The sequence below is a fragment of the Odontesthes bonariensis genome, chromosome 15, assembly GCF_027942865.1.
Source record: "Odontesthes bonariensis isolate fOdoBon6 chromosome 15, fOdoBon6.hap1, whole genome shotgun sequence".
Taxonomy (NCBI): Eukaryota; Metazoa; Chordata; class Actinopteri; order Atheriniformes; family Atherinopsidae; genus Odontesthes; species Odontesthes bonariensis.
In genome coordinates this window covers 29,042,350-29,060,379 of record NC_134520.1, presented here as the reverse complement: position 1 = coordinate 29,060,379, position 18,030 = coordinate 29,042,350, and the positions used below count along the sequence as shown (strand labels likewise).

Below are 18,030 nucleotides of genomic sequence, written 5' to 3'. Positions count from 1 at the left end.
ATATCGGGACAATATATCGAGGTCTTTGACTTCACCGTTATTAACTTTTTGTTTTCTGTCTGATACCACATTTGATTTTTCTGAAGGGATCCCTTCTGTAGGTGTTCTTTGGCTGTCCTCTTTTCTTCTTCTCTTGAATTGATTGAAGAGGAAAAAAGGATTGCATTTCAATATTGTGTTTGATAATGGCGTCCGTTGAGTTTGCCCAGTTTACATCCATCTGGTAAATCTAATTTAATTTGCAGCTGGAAGTTATTTGTGTCCTTCTGCAGTGACCAAAACTGCTGATCATGTCTGCTCAGTGGACTGCTCAGGCAGAGAATAAATGTTTTGCCATTCTTAGTACCATAAGGCTGCACTGATTTGCATGAGCATAGAAGATTCTTCTCTGTGTGTGTTTCCGTATTTCTCTAGCATGCCAGATGTTATTGAGTTGTTTAGAAAGGCTGCCGTCCCCCTGCCTGTTCCTGCTTTAACGTCTGTATTTTTACCTCCCCGTTTGTCAGGAATCTCCAATTACACACGAATTAGGAAAAAATATTTTCAAACTTTTCTAGAAATGTTCCATCCTCACATAATAGCAGGAAACAGGAGCTGGTGACACAAAGCAGCACAGAGTCACCTATTCCTAATGAATCCCTCACAAATTTTCCCAAGCTGACAGTCGAGAAAAACTATTTTACCTCAGGCAAGCTGGAGAGAAGATTGTCAATTTGCAACATTTCAAACTTTTTTGTAAAATATTTTTGACTTGTTTCCCAGAAGCTCTGTGTTTGTGTTTCTGTCTGTAGACGGAGGCAGCTGAAAGAGAGTGTGTATGGAGACAAGCTGCAACAGTACAACACAGGAGGAGGTATTGGCACAATCTTTATTCATTATAAAGATAATTAAGTGATAATGTTCACCACCCTTTTTAAGGTGTTTATCTCTGAACTTTCTCTCTGTCTCCTCAGAAGTAACTCTGAGACCAGACATGTTTAGTGGTCCCACCCCCACAGTGACCTTTCCCACCCTGTCTGAGGGCCGCAGTTCACCAGGGGTCAAGATCTACATTGACCCCTTTACTTACGAAGACCCCAATGAAGCAGTCCGGGAGTTTGCCAAAGAAATCGACCCCTCCTGTGTCAAAATAGAGGAAGTCATCGGATCAGGTAGAAATTGGGTTCATCTGGGTTCTCATGTTGTTTCTATAAGTTCTTAATAGAAAACCTCAACAATTGGCTGAAGTCACAATCAAGGAGTTTGTTCGATGTGCTCAGTATTATTGCATTCATTTTATCTGAGCAAGAGTTTCATTAGAAGAAAACAGATTCACAATTCCGCGTCATGTGTTCTAAATCCTGCTTCAGAAGGAAAGGTAGGAAACGTAAACCTTGGTTTCTCTAAGGAGAGCAGTTGTCTCCTGAAACTGTAGATACTCTGAGACAAATTTCCTCATGCCACACTTTTGTGTCAGTGATAAAAAAAATAAATAAAAAATCTGTAAACATGCAATGCCAGTTTATTATTTTGCTCCTTTTTTATCCTTTGAAGTCAGAGCTGATGTTTTATTAATGTTGGAAACTTTCACAGGAATAAATTAAAACCGTCTTCTGCATCCTCTTTGGCTATCTACGTTCTTCATGTAAAAATGTGGGATGCTTTGCAGTTTTTGTATTTCTTTTTTATTCCAATCCTTTCTCAAGAAACTTAGGGTCACATAGAAATATTTTAACTCCAAAGTACTGATTAAAATGTGCATTAGCAAAATGAGAACATATGTTCTGTCACAAAGTTGGACAAAATGTGGTTTAACTCCAGACACAGACATTTAACAACAGCATACAGTATCAGATACAGTGAAACGCCTCTGATCTTTTATGCACATGCACTGATGTGCGCTGGAGACTGGAGCTATTAATATTGAGTTTGGTGTACTCCAATACTCAAAAGATGAATTTTTCCCCTTCATCTTGTCTCAATGAAAATGAATTGGACACTAAGGGCTGTAGCTTCTCACATTAAAAGCGTGTAAGATAATGAGAATATCTAATATCATTGCACATTGTTTTATAATAAATTTTGGGAGAGATGCGAGAGAATTTTGTGATTTTGAAATTCAAAGAGAAAATATATGCTTTTAGCTTCTTCAGTTAATTGACTACCATGTTATTGGGACTGTTACCGCAGTGTAAGTTAAGGCACGTGTTACTGAGGTGAAATCTCTGTTGCTGACCGACCATAGTTAATAATCTCATTCACAATCTATTACCTTTATATTACATGATAATATTTGTCTTTAACTCTACCCTGTATCAGATTGAGAAGTGTTTTTGTTTCAGATGATATATCCCTGATAACTCATCACTTATTTAACTTAGCAGAAAACCCAATCAAACGCAAATAGCCACTGAGCTCTGCGTGTTAAAGGTCATGAACCAGATCCAGACCCTCACCACTGTGAGTATGTGCTTTGGGCTTTGGTATGTTGAGCCACTTTGAGAGGCTTTCGGTAATCCCTCCGTGTGGTGCCTTATTCCTCTCAGGAAAGGGTTTCTTACCTCTGCCAGAGGTGATGGAGAAGGGATGGAAATGACATGGAGGGAAGGGAAAATTTGAGCTTGGGTTATATGAGCCATGGCCAGACTTTGAGCCCTTCAAGGGCTAAATAACTCCCATGAAAGTAAGACTGTATCCACTGCAATTTTTCTCTCTTGTTTTTCCCATCTGTATTCCTTTGATACTTCCTCCGGTCTTCAACTCTCTCTGTGATCCAGCCCCTCTGGAGTTTTAGTTTGTTTGTGTATAGAGAAATGCCAAAGAAGCGAGGGGGGAAAGCAGAACAAGAGATTGCGGCGGAAAGACAACAGAAGACGAAAGCACCCTAAGGAGATAATAAAAATATCCCACCTTACTCTCTTGTTCCCTCCCTCTGAGATAACACCCTCTATTTTCCTCTTATCCTATTACTATCACTCAGTGTTGGAAATGTCCTTCACCAAACCACTTTATTCGACTGAAGAAAAGTCATGAAACACATTAATCTATAATAGGTAGAAGCAAAATGTCCCATCTGACAGGCCTTTACTCTCAGTATTTTTAGATGTACTATAGATTTAAAATAAGAATTGATAATAAACGCAGTGAATATTTCTTTAGATGCTCCACCCTTTCCTTGACCTCCTCTATTTTTGAGGAAAGAAGTGACATGTCATCGAGATTTCATGTCTCTCAGTGAAAATTACAGTTTTTTTCCCTCATCCATTCATCCTTCCTCCCCCTTATTATCAATCCTGTCTTATTTTCTTCTGTCACCCTTTATGCACCATCATCTCCCCTTCGTCTCTCATGCTCTTTCTATTCTCCTTCCTATTTTGCTCTCCATCCGTCTGCGCTTCTGTTGGTTTACACCACTGACAGTAGATAGTTTTTAATGAGCAGTGATATGTGGAGCAGAGATCACTGAGAGATGTGACGGCACAGCCTGTCATCCAATTCCCATCACTCATCCATTATTCACACAGAGTATTATCTTCCGGGTGCAAACTTTTATTTTAAAGTGCCATTCAATTTTCATGTCCCTAAGCAGCATACTGCTGCATTTGTTTTGACAAAATACTTTGTGTTTCCAGGACACTTTTAGCACAATAAACACCTACATTGAAATTACAACTAGTTAATTTGCTTGATAGTGTAGCTAACCAGATCAAACTTGCAGTACTCAATGAAAAAGACTTATGAACTAAAGATAGAAGAAAAATTATATGAAGATCCGTAACGTGCCTCTGGAGCAGTTTCAGTCCTACTTGGTATTGATTCTTCAAGTCTCAACTCCTAACTACTGGAACAAAGCAATGCATTGTGTAGTCAGAGTAGTTTTTATATCGAGAAGATTCTATCAAATAGTTATTTTTTATAAACACAAAGGTCTCCAACAGTTAAAACTTCAGCGAATATACATGTGTAGATCTGTCTGCTCATTTTAGGCAGAATAACCCATAAAAACTGCTGAATACAGTTTGGGAAAATGTTTCTGACATTTAAACCCAGTTGACACAAAGAGTCTCACAGGATCCAGGTCTTTGTGTCTTTCTTCTTATTCATTTCCACTTTGTGTAAACAAACTAGTGTAAAACTGTGAATGCCTTCCAGGACAAAGTGCATGAAATATGTTCTGTTATCATAGTTAGCTGGTGTTTCTTGCATTCCTCTATAAAGGCTGGCTTTACAATCTTTTTTCCAGTGTGGCTGTTTATAAAGAAATATAAATTGTTTGACAATCCTTGGATCTTCTGCGACTAAATAGGAGCTTCTTAAATGATGGTGACCATCACGGAGACAACATGCCTAAACGATAAATCACTTCATGGCACTCTGGATAAAAGATAATTTACAAAAGAAATAGCTGACAAGTTGCAGGACTGGAATTGTCTGGCAGTTCACCTTTAGTGCAAGGCTTAAAGAGGGAGTAAAGATGTCTGTAGTTTTTCACTGCCACCATAGTTTGGGTGTAAGTGGGGTTTCTTCAGTTCCTTTACTATTCGTGCTGCCAAATGCCGCTACATCCTACACACTGGACCTTTCTATAAGGATTTTTAAACTTTTATGAAATGGCATAAGTAAAGGCCAATTTCTAAGAGAGGCCAAAGCTCAATACTTTCATGCTTCAGGAAACTGCACAGAGTTAGAAAGTGCTTTTGGGGACAGGACAAGTTGAATTAGGAACTGAACCGACAGTATATGCTTTCTGTTTTTCCACATCCAAGAGGCTCCCTTTCTTTAACCAATATACTATATTTTAGGAAGGATGTGGGAAGCCATGTGTCTGAACAATCGTAAAGACACTATCCCTTTTATCTTGAATTTTCTTTGCCACCTTGACTACACAGCCTTTTCTCACCCCTGGGAGCACTTATTGAAGGGATACATTTTTTGTTGTTCTTTCAGTCTGCAAAGAATGTGCCCTTGAGCAAAGCCCTCAACCTCAATGTACTCTGGCAGAACTGTTCAGACGCCATCAGAATGAGGGGAGTGTGTATACAAACATACTGCGTGTGTTTAACACACCCTGCTCTTCATACTGCTCTGCTGCAAAGAAAAATGTGGTTGTTCTCGCTCATGTTCATTTATCTTTGATCTGGAAAAGTTACCAAATTATAATGGGAATACAATGAATTATTTGCCTTATTATGCGAAAATGTATTTAAGACCTTTGAGTTAACAGTTAACAGAGGTGCTTCTGTTGTCTTTCCTGCTGAGACACAGTTTGTTGTCCGAAGAGCCCTGTAGTTTTTTTTTTTTTACACTCAGTTCTATAATTTAAGCATTAAAGATAGCATATAATGTTCTCCTTTTACAGGTGAGTTTGGGGAGGTGTACAAAGGTCGTCTGAAACCTGTTGGGAAAAAGGAAATTCCTGTAGCTATCAAGACCCTGAAGGTGGGCTACTCTGAGAGGCAGAGGAGAGACTTCCTGGCTGAGGCGTCAATCATGGGCCAGTTTGACCAACCAAACATTATCAGACTGGAGGGCGTGGTCACCAAAAGCAGGCCCACAATGATCATAACAGAGTTTATGGAGAACGGAGCACTTGACTCATTTCTGAGGGTAAGTAATACACATACTGTTGCATTTAAGAGCCCAGAAGATGCATATTTACTGATTCATTATTTTATTTTGCAAGACTACTAGAAGAGGTTTATTGGCTTTTATCTTAAAAAGAAACCCCAACTTTACTATTTGTGCTGAACCTTTTGTCACTTTTTGTCTGAAATGCTATTTTAGTTCTGTCTTTTGAAGCCTCCCTATTCAGAAAGAGACAGCCTTCACTGATTATTTAAAAAATGGGGTAGAAGGCAGCTACTCATTCTTTTTTGAGAGACGCCAAACTGGAAACTAGGCAGGATTTATGCAAACATGAGTGGGTAAAATAAGAGACGCCTGGAGTACAAACAATGTGTTAACTTTGGGCCTTTTACCTTTAACATGCATAAAACAGCCTCATGACCAACTAGAGGTTAAAGAAAAAGCCAAAAAGCATTTTATGACCTTTACAGTTTTGATGGTGGACAGATACAGCATAAGTGCATAAGCACACGTCTTTCAAAATCTGGCACCAGAGAAGATGTTTTGGTACTAATTCTATGATTATGCAAAACATGTAATTGTACCGGACTTTGAAAATACCTGTAATCATGTTAGTCTGCCTGAAATTGTACCAAATCGAAGCTATCAAAGCTTGATCAACATAGCTAGATAATGTGGTTTGGGATCCAATTACCCCTGCTCAACTAGACTAAAATCAGCAAAGGCGCTCTGAGCATATTCTACAGCTACCGTCCTAGTTTTTAACCAAGAAATAAGAGAGGATGCTGGCATACAGAAGAATAAGCCAGCCACAGCAGAGAAGAATCACAAAGGGTTTAGGTACATCTTTTCGTAAAAATCCTAACATATATAGCAATAAGGACATGAACAGAGTTTTAAAGCTTTCCGATTTACCACTTGAAGTGTTTCCCACCAGCTAAATTGCCTTTCACTTGTTTTGGTCCCTGACGCAACAGATGCTGAAGAAGCCCACTACTAAAAAATATGAAAAGGGATCATTTTGGCACAGTGTTGTCAATAATTCCCCTCGCATGCTTGTATAGTGGCACGAGGACAGTGGTTCAATTAATGGTCGAGTTAAACTCTTAACTGTAGCTCGAGTCATCGGTGTATGTAAACTTACTGAGCTGCTAAATAACCTGCTGTGTCTTCAGGTTTTGATTTGAATGTTTCTTAAGGCTGGTGGATTGAATTTAGTGTTTTTACTTGGAATACCTAATGAACAGATAACTGACTGTATTAAACAGTTAAAGATAGGATGACTGAGAATTTGGAGAAAGATAAAAACAACCCTCTGCTCTTCCTTTTCTCTAATTCTCTATTTTCCTTCCTGTGCTCTCTCCTCCTCATACTGCCCGCCTGTCTGTCAGTCTGTCCTTCTCTTTGATCCTGGCCTCCTTTCGAGATGGCTCTAAAAACAGAAAGAGAAACTCTTTGATGCCTGGTTCTCACAGCATGACCCCATTTGACTCAGAAATCATGCTATGACTCACACACACAGACACAGGGATCGATCTCCCTGGTGTTGTCCTGGCATGACCATCTTGCAGGCACAAGACCTGGAGGATCAATACGGCATGTGCATGTTTGGGTGTATCTGGAAGAAGTTTTTTTTTTCCCCGCAGAGGATTAGGTCAGAGGAGTATCAAAGCACGGTTTGATGCGCAAAGCGAACAGAAAGGCACACACACACCTTCGAGTGCAGCTGTGTCAGTGGGATGTCAGCACAGCTTCTGATTTTAAGGTTTTTCAGAGAAACAGAGCAAAACAAAAGGTGAAAGTGGCAAAATAGCAAAAGAAACAGCAAAAGAGCAAATATTTTTACATTGGTCAAAATGAGTCTTATAGAATCAACTAGTTTAACATATGCTACGCTGTTTGTTCACACATTGCGGAGCAGCTCCAGTGGAGCAGCTGCCTTGCTCAAGGTACAAGTGGTGTTAATGAGGGAGGGTCAAAGGTTACTGTTCACAAGCTTGCTTCCAGAACCTTAGGGTAGAGTAAGTTCCATTAAATATGTGCTTTCTAGCTCTGGGATGGTGATCACTTAAGATAAAGAAACACTAACATGACAGTTTGGATTAATTGCAACACTCAGTCAAATCGCAGTTTTTAAAAAAAATGATTATAACAGAAAGAGTACTATCACTCCATGTAAAGAAAATCGATGTAATGGTATTAAAAGTGAATTATTGACACGTGTTCACCTTGAAGACTTTTTCTAAATAACTGATAAAAAACCGTGATCATGGAAAACAGAAATAATCCTTTCACGGTTTGTGGTTTTTCAGCAAAATGACGGGCAGTTCCCTGTGATCCAGCTGGTCGGGATGCTGAGAGGCATTGCATCTGGAATGAGGTACAAACACTTTCACCAAGGCAATCCATTTTTTTGTTAAAATGAAGAAGGTACTTTCACTGATCCTTCTGTGATTAAAAAGAAAAGTTATATTTCTTTATGACAGCATAAGTTCTTTCATACTGATTTTTCATACGGTGATATCCGTGTGTATCAGTAGCTTGAGATATGCTTCTTCCACATCCTGCAAACTCTCTCTCACACAGACATTCACACACATACATACACAAACCGACACATTTAAACTACTACCTTCTACATATTTAGCCAATGTATTTATTCAAGTGAACAGCCCTGCAACTTGTCAGCTTGGCAGCTTGAAACACTACAAGCACACTCACACACCCACACAAGCAAGATCCTATCTGTGTTTTACTGCAGGCTGTGATAACAGGTACATATACACAAATGTTAAATCCTTTTTATTCTATCTAAGGTAGCTGGCAGTGATAACTCAAACACACACTCTAAATCCCATTACCTTTTTTTATCGTAGCCTAGCTTGCGAGGCATAAATCCTATGGATGTTGCAGGTACCTGGCGGAGATGAGCTATGTTCACCGGGACCTGGCAGCACGAAACATTTTGGTTAACAGTAACCTGGTGTGTAAGGTGTCCGACTTTGGCTTATCACGTTATTTGGAGGAGGATACCTCTGACCCAACCTACACAAGCTCACTGGTAAGAGCACACAAATGTAGGTGTCACTCACATTGCGCTCTAAATGTGGCAGCATCGCAGCATTTTAGTGTTTGTTCCTTTAACCTCTTCCTCCTTTTACATCAGTTGTCAATCCTGCCTGTTCTGTGTTTATTCTGCTGCTTTGTACTATTTACTATCCTCAAGTTAGATATTTTGGTCGCCTTTTTGTTTTTTTTGGTTCATGTTTTCCTTTTTTAAATCATGTGATAAGCATTTGGCCTTATACAGGAGAGGAAAACCAAGTGTTTTAACTCTAAATCAGAGATTCTGGAACTTTTTGTCGTAGCAATGTGACCAGTTGTCATGAGCAGGAGGAGCTCATCTCCACATCACTTTGTACCTCTCTGTTCTCTCCAGCTGAGTTTGACATATGTCTGCTGTACTCAACTATTCAAACTGTTAAGGGGAAAATCAAATACCTGTGAAGGTGTTTTTTTCCTCTTGAAACAGAGTTGGAGAGCATGATGGACGTGATGGACATTGTCGCGAAACCGCTGCCTTGCCTGGCTAAAAAGTAGTCTTCTAAGAATGAGCACTGAGTGACTGTCTGTGTGGTGTTTCCTTTGACAGATTATATTTCCTACACCAGCCAAACTATCGTGTTGTAACACTACATCCATTTATCCCCTACTTCAGTCATCACTTTAAAAAAGGGAAGTTGTTTGGTCACTCCTTTCTCTTCACGAGAAAAGAAAACTGCAGACAGATGAAACACCTGCTTTGTTTTCACTTCAACACAAAGAAAAAAATATCAAACAATTCAGGCATAGTGTCCAAAGACTGATCTAGGAATACCACCACTTGCATATACATGTTCATAAGGTCTTAAATCCACACAGTTCCCGTCACTATCTTGTTAAACTTTGCGATGATATGTAAATAGAACTATTAGGAAAAAGGTGGTTGATTTTCTTTTTTTCTTTTTGAAGTCTTCGTGTCTTAATTTGCATCCTTTATCTCATCCTTTTATCCTCTTTCTTTCCCTCAGGGAGGTAAAATTCCAGTGAGGTGGACAGCACCGGAGGCAATCGCGTACAGAAAATTCACGTCAGCTTCAGACGTCTGGAGTTATGGGATCGTCACCTGGGAGGTGATGTCATACGGAGAGAGACCTTACTGGGACATGAGCAACCAAGATGTAAGTGTCAGAGTTTCTCTCTTGATGTGAGCTCTCACTGATGTCTGTGACTGTAAGATTGTGGATGGCTTTTCTAGTGTTTGGAGGTTGTGTTTGTTTGTTTCCTTTGCCGTCTCTCCCAGCAGGGATTCTGCATGTCTAAGAAAACACACGGAAAATGAGGACATCAATTTTGTTGTCACAAGTATGTTTGTTCTCTGAACATCAATTGAAAAGACGTCGGGATTGTGTTTTCAGGCTGATGTTTACCACCGGAAATGTTTTTTTGCAGCTTTATTCCAATTACCTTCACATTATCATCAATTTGCCACGGCATTTCTATACCGTGTTGGATTTTTGTGTTTGCATTACAATGATTTAATTAACTGCATTGAGGCTACTTTCATTCTGCTGTGTTTTTGGGTTAGAAATGATCACCAATTTTCACAACAAGCCCAGTTCTTTGTGGTTTTTATGTAAAATATAATGTAAAAAAACAAAAAAAACATGCATCCTTATTCTGCTCTCTCAATTTTACTGTTAAAACCTGAAGGGTTTAAAGAAAAAAAAACACGAAAAGGAAGTTCCACATGACTGGATTGCTGAAATTTTTGGTGGTTTCTGTTCTGGAAAAAAAGCATGATAGAGAAATTATAGTTACTTTTGCTCCTGAAATCCACTTAAAACCACAGAGGCTTTAAATCCCAGTTTTTGCATTTTGAAACTCATATATAATAGCTTTGACACACACAGGAGCTCGGTGATTTTAAAAGCATTCAGCTTATCCTGAGTGAAAACTAAAAACTATCTGAGTAAATTTTCCCGTGGAAACACTGAGGCCCCACTGAGAACATTCAGTTGTTTAAATTGCTATGAAAATATGCTCTCAACTAAGTTGTAGAGATTTTTCACCAGAGCTCCACTGCAGCATTATCTCACCTGCTTTACAGTGTGTAAACTTTTATGTGGACATTTTCTCAATAAGGTCAGCTGTCTCACTGTCGAGGAGTTAATTAAGGATTCCATTCCAACTGTAATACACACATACATCTTTCCAAGTAGTCAAACCAGATTATTTTTCACTGTGTAGCATCTACATCACCATAACCATGCGTCTCATCTGTCTCTTACCTCCTCCCTGATCTCTCTCCTCCACACTTGCAGCCTTACCCCCTCTTTACCCCTCTTCCCCCATGGTTGCTCCTGATCCACAGAATCATCCTCAGCAGCTGTAATGACAGAGAGTCGGTGTAACGATAGAGACAGATTTATAATGGAGCAGACTGGGGAGAGTGTGTTACCACTACAGCTAACGAGGGTCTGTGGGGGCATTAACGAGACATGGAGCTGACACACATCATACACTCGCATTGAACTAAACCACACATGTGCAGGCAGACATGTGTAAAGGCACACGCACGTGCAATTTCAAAGAACACGGAGCTATGAAATTGTCAGCGGAGTAACTGCAGGTGCGGCGTTTGACATGAATTAATCATGAAAGAAACCTGTGATGTTTCACCACACTTGCTGCTGTTTTGATTGACAGCGGTGCTTAGAGTGAATTTATGCATTACAAAGCCTAAGAAGTGTGTCAGGGTCAAGTAGAGTTCACCTAGCAAGCAGAGAAAAATCCCCGGCACTGCATTAAAAGTACTGTCGTAGAAAAACTTTGCCAATGTGGACTCAAAACTCTGAATATACAGAAACCTGAGACAGATTGTATTTTCTTAGATACATAGTTTATTGTTTTGTTGAGGTTTTGCTGAGTGTAACTCAGAGACATGAATCACCGGCGTTAACAGGTGGAGTTAAAACAAGGTTTACAAGGTCAATAATCACAGCGCAGAGAGGTTGGGATGTCTAAAGGGGCAAATACTGGCAAGCAAAAGTGTAAAAGCTGACAAAGGCTACAAATAAGGTAGAAAGGGAAAACAAAAAACAAGAAAAAAGAGTGGAACACTCTAGCAGTAAGGCAAAATAACAAAAAAAGAAAAACTTGCAGTACTGAAGGTTGAGAGAAGGTCAATTAGGAGGAATATATAGCAGGTGTTCAGGTGGATGTGGAGCTCAGGTAATGGGGAATACACTGTGCCCAAGCAGAAAGACCAGAATTATTTAGTAGAAAATGAATTGTGATTCAGATGAATTCTTCATGGATCTGTCCCCTGATTTTGATTAAAACTATGTCATTAGTGTCAGAGGTACACAGTCACGATGCTGAACTATCTGACGGATAGAAGAAACACTGACAGACTGCCGAATCATCGATAGGCTGCATCTGAACAAGCCCCCCACCTTATATGACCCAATGAATCCACTGCCAACATCCTGGTGCAAGTAGAAAATGATCTAATATTACATGTTGGTTTGACTGGGGTTGGTTGGTGGGTTGATAAAACATAATCTGTTATATATTTTAAGAACCGACTGACCTCATGGCACGCATGATTAGAGGTGGATTTCATTCTCATTTGAAGAAATAATAAAAACTTCAACAAAACCGTTAATTGTCATCAAGGCAAACTTTGAAATGATATACTGTATGTTACTCTGTCTTTCATTTGCAAAGCTATCAAGAAACTGATTGGACCTTTAAAGAATGTGGAAGCCGGTGACAAGACAGATGATAGTAATTGGATTAATGATGCACGAAAAAGCTGCAAGACAGATATTATCTTTGACTTAACAAATAATGAACATGTTAGATGGCACATTTAAAGCCATCAGGGCACAACACATTGGGAGTTTTAAACATAATAACCATCGTAATTAAAGCTAAGGAGACATTTAAAAAAAATCATCTTTATCTTTCTGGCTCAGGGGGCGGAATCATTTCAGACAATAATTGCAGAACTTGATATTTCATTTATTTTATTATATTTTTTAGAGTAGCTAGGATTCTTTGAGGTTTGAATTTTTGTGATGTTCACAATAACACTTATAATTACGCATTCCAACTGTGCGACACATTTAGCATAACCACTCTGAAAAAAATAAAACCCGCCTAAAGGTTTTGACAAAAAATCCTTGAAAGATCCTCATCAATCTCAGTACCTGCACTGGCATCATGAACTCAGACTACTCCCCTCGATATCAGAGGCTGCAGGAGACGTTACTGCTGCTGAGAGATGAATATCTCGTTACGCTATGTGACTGCATGCTGCGTCTGGATCAGGTTCTCAAATGGAAATTAGATCCTCTTAACTAATCCTAGTTTGTAAAAAAGGCTGATCTAGGCAAGATTATTCTGTAAAATCCACCTGTGTTAATCACTCAAATCCCAAAGGAGCTGTAAAAACTTCTTTACCCAAACACAGTGTCCTTCTAACAGCCACTGGAGAATATGTCGGTGCTGCATCTTTCATTCCTTTAAAGCTGCCGTCGGCAGGTTTTCAAAATTCCGAATCTAAAGTCGGAAAATTCGAACGGATACAACTTTCAGGTCCCTCCCCCAACCTCTACCAAGCTCCAAACCGCCCCCCAAACACCCCCCCCCTCTGTGGACGAGGTTGTGCACGTGAGTTCACACCAGTGTGCGCGCACACAAGCTGGGGGCAGACTCACGCTCAGCATAACGTTAGCTGCTAACAGCTAACAGCCCACCAATACCGGAGCTCAACATAACTAGACCGAGTGTAACCGTTGTCTACCATAAAACAAGAAAGAGATTCATATAACAGCTGTAATTACCTTTCGAGAAGAAATATGGCCAAGTCTGCATCTAACTTGAAGCCTTTGAGGTCCCATAGTTCTCTCCACCTCTCAAATGCTGCTCCAATGTTGACCCGAGTTTTATTCCGCGCTCGGTCAATTTCTTTTCTTCGAACGTCCTTTTCCGCTTCTTTTTTCCTCTTCTTTGAAATTTTGGATGTGTAGGCAGTAGTTGGCAAAGGTGGAATGGGAAGATTTGGGTTTTTCGGCTGCTGCGCCATTTTCGCTAAGAAGCCGATATCAATCTGGTCTCTGACCAGGAGAACTTTCGTGCGCGTGAATGGGGGCGGGCTCGATAGCAGCGTGTGCACAAGCTGTGATTGAAAGGTAGGATTCCTCCACCCTAACGTGATTGGTTAAAAACAGCCGGGAGCGCTCGATTTTTGCAAGCACGATTACAGGCTTTAGAGGGAGCTACAGAATTCGGGATTTTTCCTAAACAGCCTCTTTAATATTCTACTTCCAGAATCCCATGACAGTTCAAGCTAATATGACTATAAAAAAGTTGCCGACGGCACCTTTAATACCCACAACAAGCACCACAGTGTCATTTACTGAAGACACATCACCAGATGACATTTCTGAAAAAACATTTTCCCTTCTTATTCATATCTCACAATTATTAAATGTTCACTTGTTCACTTGTTCAAGAGTTTATTGTGTACTTTCTTGAGAGAAATCCAGGCTTCGGCTGCTTTGTCCACTGTCTCCGAGTCTTCTGGATTGGCTACTTCCTTCACCATGTCTTCATGTTGAAATGATCATGAGAATAAAAATTTAGTATATAGTATAACATATCATGTTTCTTCCCAGGACACGTGTCTGCCGGCTACTTACACCAAGATGTACACTAAAGGCTGTGTCCTTTCAAGATGATTGTGATCTCAATAAGTTATTTTAGTGTCAAATTGATCAAGCTATCTGATGGAACAGTCAGAAGCTTTCTACACTTAATATAGCAGCTGTCTCAGGCCTTTAAAAGGTCTATTACCAATCTGACCCCATCATGGCCTCAGTCGCTAGATGAAAATGTATTTCAGACTGAGCAGATGTAGAGACATGGTGCCAGCAACCTGGTGTGTCTGGAAATGATACAGATAAGGATGAACCAAAGCACAACACTGAGGACTGAAAAGCCAAAACGGTGTGTTTAAAGCTGCTGAAATGGTTTGTTGAGCTTCAGCGTTTTAATCGCCGGATGATTATGATTCTCTGAAGGACTGCCATCACAAAAAAAAAGAATTTTACAAATTCAAATCACTGTCAATTTAAATAAAAGATAGATATTATGTGGAAGTCGAGAAAAGTGAAGTGATGTTTTGGTTCTTTACAGGGAATACAGTTGAAAATGGCCCTAAAACTTTCGTTTTTTTTCCTACAAATTCCGAATATGAGAGTGTAGAATTGAATATAATAATTGGTTTGTGTTTTTTATAAAACTCTATCCATAAACATGTTTAATCATGTTTAAAACTGGGCGTGTTTTCTTAGTCTGATGTGGGCAACTGTTAACACACAGCACCATCCAGACAGTGGATGATCAACATCTGAGTACAGTACATCCAAAAATATATCTATTTATTTTATCTTATTTTTTTTTCAAAATTAGCCATTTGACAAATTAGACTCAGCTGTTTTTCTCAGGTAAAGTAATTACCCCAATAGAGCCCATGAGTGGAATAAATAAATTACATAGTGAACAGAATCCAAAGCATTGTAGCGGTACAGGGGCCACGGCCATCTGTAAATAAGAGTTTACAAAAAATAGAATAAGATTATACAGCCTCTACTTCTCTATTTAGGGCAACAAAAACACTTTACAGGTCCACTGCAATACAAATTAGATTTGGAAGGACATGAAAAAATATTTCTATCTGCACCAAAAAGCAAAGTAAAATAAAACAATTTGAAGGTGCACTGAGTTCTGATCTCAGTAAACATCTGGATCATCATCAGCTTGCTTGAGTAATAAGTACGACAACATAGCACTATCAGAAAAATATAAAGTGTAAGGATTTAATATTAGCACCCTACATTATATCAACATGTTAATTGGGGGCAGTTTTAGCTAAAGAGGAAGAGTAGTCATCTGCCAATCGGACGTTTGGTTGGTTGATTCCTGGCTTCCCTGGACCACGTGTTGAAGTGTGTAAATGTGTGTGATAGAGAAAAAAGCAGTGTGTAGGCTGTAACACTCTATAGACTAAGACAATGCTTTGCATGTGTGTGTGCGAATGAGTGAATGCAGTTTGTAGCGTAAAAGCACTTTGTGTGATCAACTAGACGAGTAAAGCACTAAGAAAATACAGTCCCTTTATCATTTGATGTCACTAGCCTGTGCCGCTTCACAACACTCCCTCACCTGATATTTCCAAAAACCAAACAAGCCCTGTCATCTCTTTCGACCTTATCCGGTAACTACTCTGGTCTCTGGGGGCTGTGCTGGCTCTGACTCAGAAGTGTTCTGCTCTATTTGATGCCGGTTGCTCTCATGTCTGCTGTCTGTCTCACCCATGTCGCTGCCATCCAAGCGGAAGTGACAACAACAACAAAAAGTTCATCATTTTCAGGCACTTCGATGCACCTGCCTTAAAGGCCTTTTTATTCACTCCTCAACTTTTCAGCACCATCTTTAAGTTGGGTCCCGTTTTATCATTCTTTTATCTATGGCTTAATCATCTGCAGTCTCTACAGGTCGCAATGATCCCTATCTAGAGGAACAGCCTAAGTTTTGAGGTGATATTTATTTTTCATACTATTATCCTCACCACTAATAATGGAGACTCCAATTAATCCTTTGCCACTCGGGGGAGATGTCTAGTAGAACAGTGATGTAGGTGCAACCCTCTTTCAGTACGAACATGAGAAAAGTTCAATATTCAAACATTCCCTGCCCTATCCACTACTGAGCAGACTGTCAGCACAAGCCACAAGCCACCCACATGAGGAAAAATGAGTGCAGTGACATATGCTATTTGGAAAGGCACAAACAGAGAAAAATATCACATTTGGTTTTGGCTCCACACTTCGTCTAAATCCTGGTTCTGGTAAGACTGTATGACCGAAACTTTGGTTTAATGTTAAGAGACAAAGACGGTTCCTACAGAATTACGATGATATTCAAAGGGCAGGGATCAGGTGCTGATTGGTTCTACAAGTGTTGGAAGAATAATCACTACTATATATATGACCACCCACGCTTCCTCAGTCTTTGCTTATGCTTGATAATGATACTGATTAAACACGCCTTAATCAAACCCTTTCCCCTGCTGTGAACCAGGTGATAAACGCCATAGAGCAAGATTTCAGGTTGCCAGCTCCCATGGACTGTCCAGTAGTGCTGCACCAACTGATGCTGGATTGCTGGCAGAAAGACAGGAATGCACGGCCCAAATTTCCTGATATTGTCAGCATGTTGGACAAAATGATACGCAACCCTGCGTCTCTGAAAACCGGTACCAACAACGCAGTCCCCGGGTGAGCAGAGATACAAACTCATTTACATACACAAACACACTTTTTTCAGTCCTCCCTCTGTGTATGTGATACAGCTAATATTTTAATCCTGTCTTCTCATATCTACTCTCTGCAGTCCTACCCAACATCCCTTGTTAGACCGGGCCGCTCCAGACCTTAGCAGCGTGAGCTCAGTGGAAGACTGGCTGGCTGCACTGAAGATGACCCAGTATAGAGATTCCTTCATCGGCTCAGGCTTCACTTCTTTGCCACTCATCACTCAAATCACAGCTGAGTATGTCTACCCAGTAAATTGCCTCTGTTTTAGTCTCTTATCAACTCGGCCTGCATCTCACACTGTTCATGCTGCCATGCTGGCAAGGTTATGCTGGCAGCTGGTTGGCTGTGAATGCTTGTCTGTTTCTTGACATGTCTTTACTAGCCATCATATTCATTCCCATACCTTTTTAATCCATTCATCGTGGCATACAATGCTTTGTATGCTTCATGTACAGCTACTTGAATATCCATTTGTCATGGGAAAATAAATATTGATCCACTTTTAATCTTGGTTACTCATTAGTAAATGTACCATAGGTATGCATTTTATCAATGATGATTGGATCGATCGGATCTATTTTTCCTGCTTAACCCTTGAACTTGCAAAAAAGAAAATAATCAAGTGAGTTACAAAATATGCCACAGGACAGCAAGCTGACCATGGTTTCCATAATCTTATGGCAGTGGATGGCACTGGCTCTTACTGCTTTGACTAAGACACCAGCATCAGACCTGGAGCTAGTAATGATGAGCTGCACAGTTTCTGCTCATTGCTTCTAAAATGCTTAAAATAGGTCAAATGCAGAGGGTACATTTTGCCAAAGGGACTAATTAGGTACATTTGAAATGGTACCAGTGTGAAAAAGGTAGCTATCAGGTTGATGAGCCAGTTAACTTTATTTAAGACTCTTCATGCAGAATGAATGGCTACCTGGGGGAATTAACAGACGGACAACCTGCCTGGACTCAGATTTCTTGTGATCTTAATTTCGCTTTGCAGCACAAATTTATTGTGGCATGTGTGTTTAATTAGAAT

The 18,030-nt window shown here is 39.9% G+C and overlaps 1 protein-coding gene across 1 annotated transcript in view; it reads left to right on the top strand.

Annotated features, from left to right (window-relative positions):
- Positions 1-18,030, top strand: part of LOC142400727 (ephrin type-B receptor 1-like) — a 90,898-nt gene that overhangs the window by 61,778 nt on the left and 11,090 nt on the right. The window contains exons 12-19 of the mRNA XM_075485876.1: positions 792-853; positions 954-1,151; positions 5,339-5,586; positions 7,878-7,945; positions 8,479-8,626; positions 9,636-9,785; positions 16,759-16,955; positions 17,071-17,229. Of these exons, the coding sequence (XP_075341991.1) occupies positions 792-853; positions 954-1,151; positions 5,339-5,586; positions 7,878-7,945; positions 8,479-8,626; positions 9,636-9,785; positions 16,759-16,955; positions 17,071-17,229 (1,230 nt within the window). The remainder of the gene's footprint in view (positions 1-791; positions 854-953; positions 1,152-5,338; positions 5,587-7,877; positions 7,946-8,478; positions 8,627-9,635; positions 9,786-16,758; positions 16,956-17,070; positions 17,230-18,030) is intronic.